This window comes from Rhagoletis zephyria, unplaced genomic scaffold (genome assembly GCF_001687245.7).
Source record: "Rhagoletis zephyria isolate East Lansing unplaced genomic scaffold, Rhagoletis_zephyria_1.1 Rzeph_scaffold_56254, whole genome shotgun sequence".
NCBI lineage: Eukaryota > Metazoa > Arthropoda > Insecta > Diptera > Tephritidae > Rhagoletis > Rhagoletis zephyria.
In genome coordinates this window covers 1-1,777 of record NW_016213306.1, presented here as the reverse complement: position 1 = coordinate 1,777, position 1,777 = coordinate 1, and the positions used below count along the sequence as shown (strand labels likewise).

At 49.4% G+C, this 1,777-nt stretch overlaps 1 protein-coding gene across 1 annotated transcript; it reads right to left on the bottom strand.

Moving 5' to 3' along the window:
* Window positions 1-20: 20 nt before the first annotated feature.
* Window positions 21-895, bottom strand: LOC108356271 (cell wall protein DAN4-like; the record flags this gene model as incomplete). Its single annotated transcript, XM_017607390.1, has 1 exon — window positions 21-895. A coding segment is annotated over exon 1 (875 nt), but the record flags the coding sequence as incomplete, so codon positions are not given.
* Between the last annotated feature and the right edge of the window lie 882 nt (window positions 896-1,777).

Here is a 1,777-nt window from a genome sequence, read left to right as displayed (position 1 = left end):
AGAGGAGCGTCTTGTTGCACATCCGCAGCTCCTCCGAGTTCATGTTCGTGCCGTGCAGTGTCATCTTCCAGATCTCCTTACTCTCCGCATTCTCCTCCTCATTACCCTCCACGGGAATGCGCTCCACCGAGTTGAAGCTGTAGTTGATTTTGTTCTTTGCCCTTTTCGTGGTGGTCGTCGTCGGCTTTCTAGTCGTTGTAGTTGTAGTAGAGGTGGTGGTGGTCGTGGTAGACGTTGTCGACATGGCCGTCGTTGTTGAAGTCGTGGAAGCCGATGTCAGTGGAGAGTACACTCGAATGGCCTCATTAGGTCTCACCGTGACGGTGTTTGAGTGCAGGCGGAGGGTGGCCACCGTCGAGGAGGGCACTGAAGTGGTCGTGGTGGTGGTGGTGGTGGTGGTGGGAGTGCTGATACTGCTTGGCCGCCTCGTAGAAGAAGACACTGTCGAGGGTGATGAAGCAGGTGTTGAAGGTGCCCCTGGACTGGAAGTGGTCGTCACAGGCGCCGGTGTCGAGGTGACGGTCACGCGGAAGGTCACCATGTTCACTTCATTGTCGTTGTTACTGTTTCCGGTGGTGATGATTGACGAGGGATCATCCGAAGCAATCACCTCAGGAGCGGCCAGTGTGGTGATTACCGATGGCGGCGGCGGCGGAGAGTCCCAAAAGTCATCCACAAAGGGCACAGCTGCTGGGGGTGACGGACTTGTGGTGACGGCTGTTTCATTATTTAACGACTCCAGTCGCCGGCTACCGTTACCACTGGAACTGCGAAGGTCCACCAGGTAGAAGGTGTCATTGAGGTTGTCATTCGATTCAGGAAGGTCGACGATTTCTAGCAAATTAAAGGCGTTATGTCGACCTTGCTCTCCAATTACAAAAGTAGGGCTTACCATTATCATCTGCCGCCTGTACGAGGCCTGAAAAGCAGAGCAAAAGAGTGCAAAAAGTAAAAAAGAAGCAAAGTCGATGGAAACGACTTTTTTGACGCAGCGCCATCATCTTCATAAACATCTGCGAAAAAAATGAAATGTGGAAAAATGGTTGTAGTCAACAATATTAATAGTGCTGATGATGATGATGATGATCAGTCCACAAATTAACCGTCCTCACCAGCAGCAACAGCAAAAACAACAGCAAACAGCAGTACGACAATTAATTCAAATTAATCAAGCTCGCAGACAAGCTCGCGCGCGAGCAAGTGCCGCCCAAAGCTCGTTCCTCTTCTTCTTCTTCTTCTTCTTCTTTCACTACAATTACAACACTACAACTACAACCACTTCAACGTCCGCTCATTAAAGCGGCAGCAACTTAAATGAAGCAAACTTCGCCGAAGATGGCTCTTTACGACTACACACAATGTCCTGCACTGCATCAAGAGATGCGCCAGATGAAACAAAACAATTCCTGCCCAGCAACATGCAAAAAAGAGGAGAAAAAGAGGAGAGAAATTCGAGAAGGGTTTGTGAACAACTGAATAAAGGAAGTCATCGCTGCCACTGTGTACAAACAAAGACACAGCCATAAACTTGGCGACCACAAAGGCTCTCCCCTCCTCCTTTTCTTCGCACATTTTCAAGTTTGAGGCCAAGTTCAACCGGGGGCATCCAGTCGGTCAAGCCAGCAAGGACGACAATGCCCTGCCAAATGATCTACGATGCTCGAGTCTCTAGGCAAAAATGGAACACCGAGTCTCTTTGCTAGAGATCGGGCGGCAACTTCCATGCTACTTCATCAGTGGCACACAGTGCAGTCGTTAAAATAATAAATAATAAAAA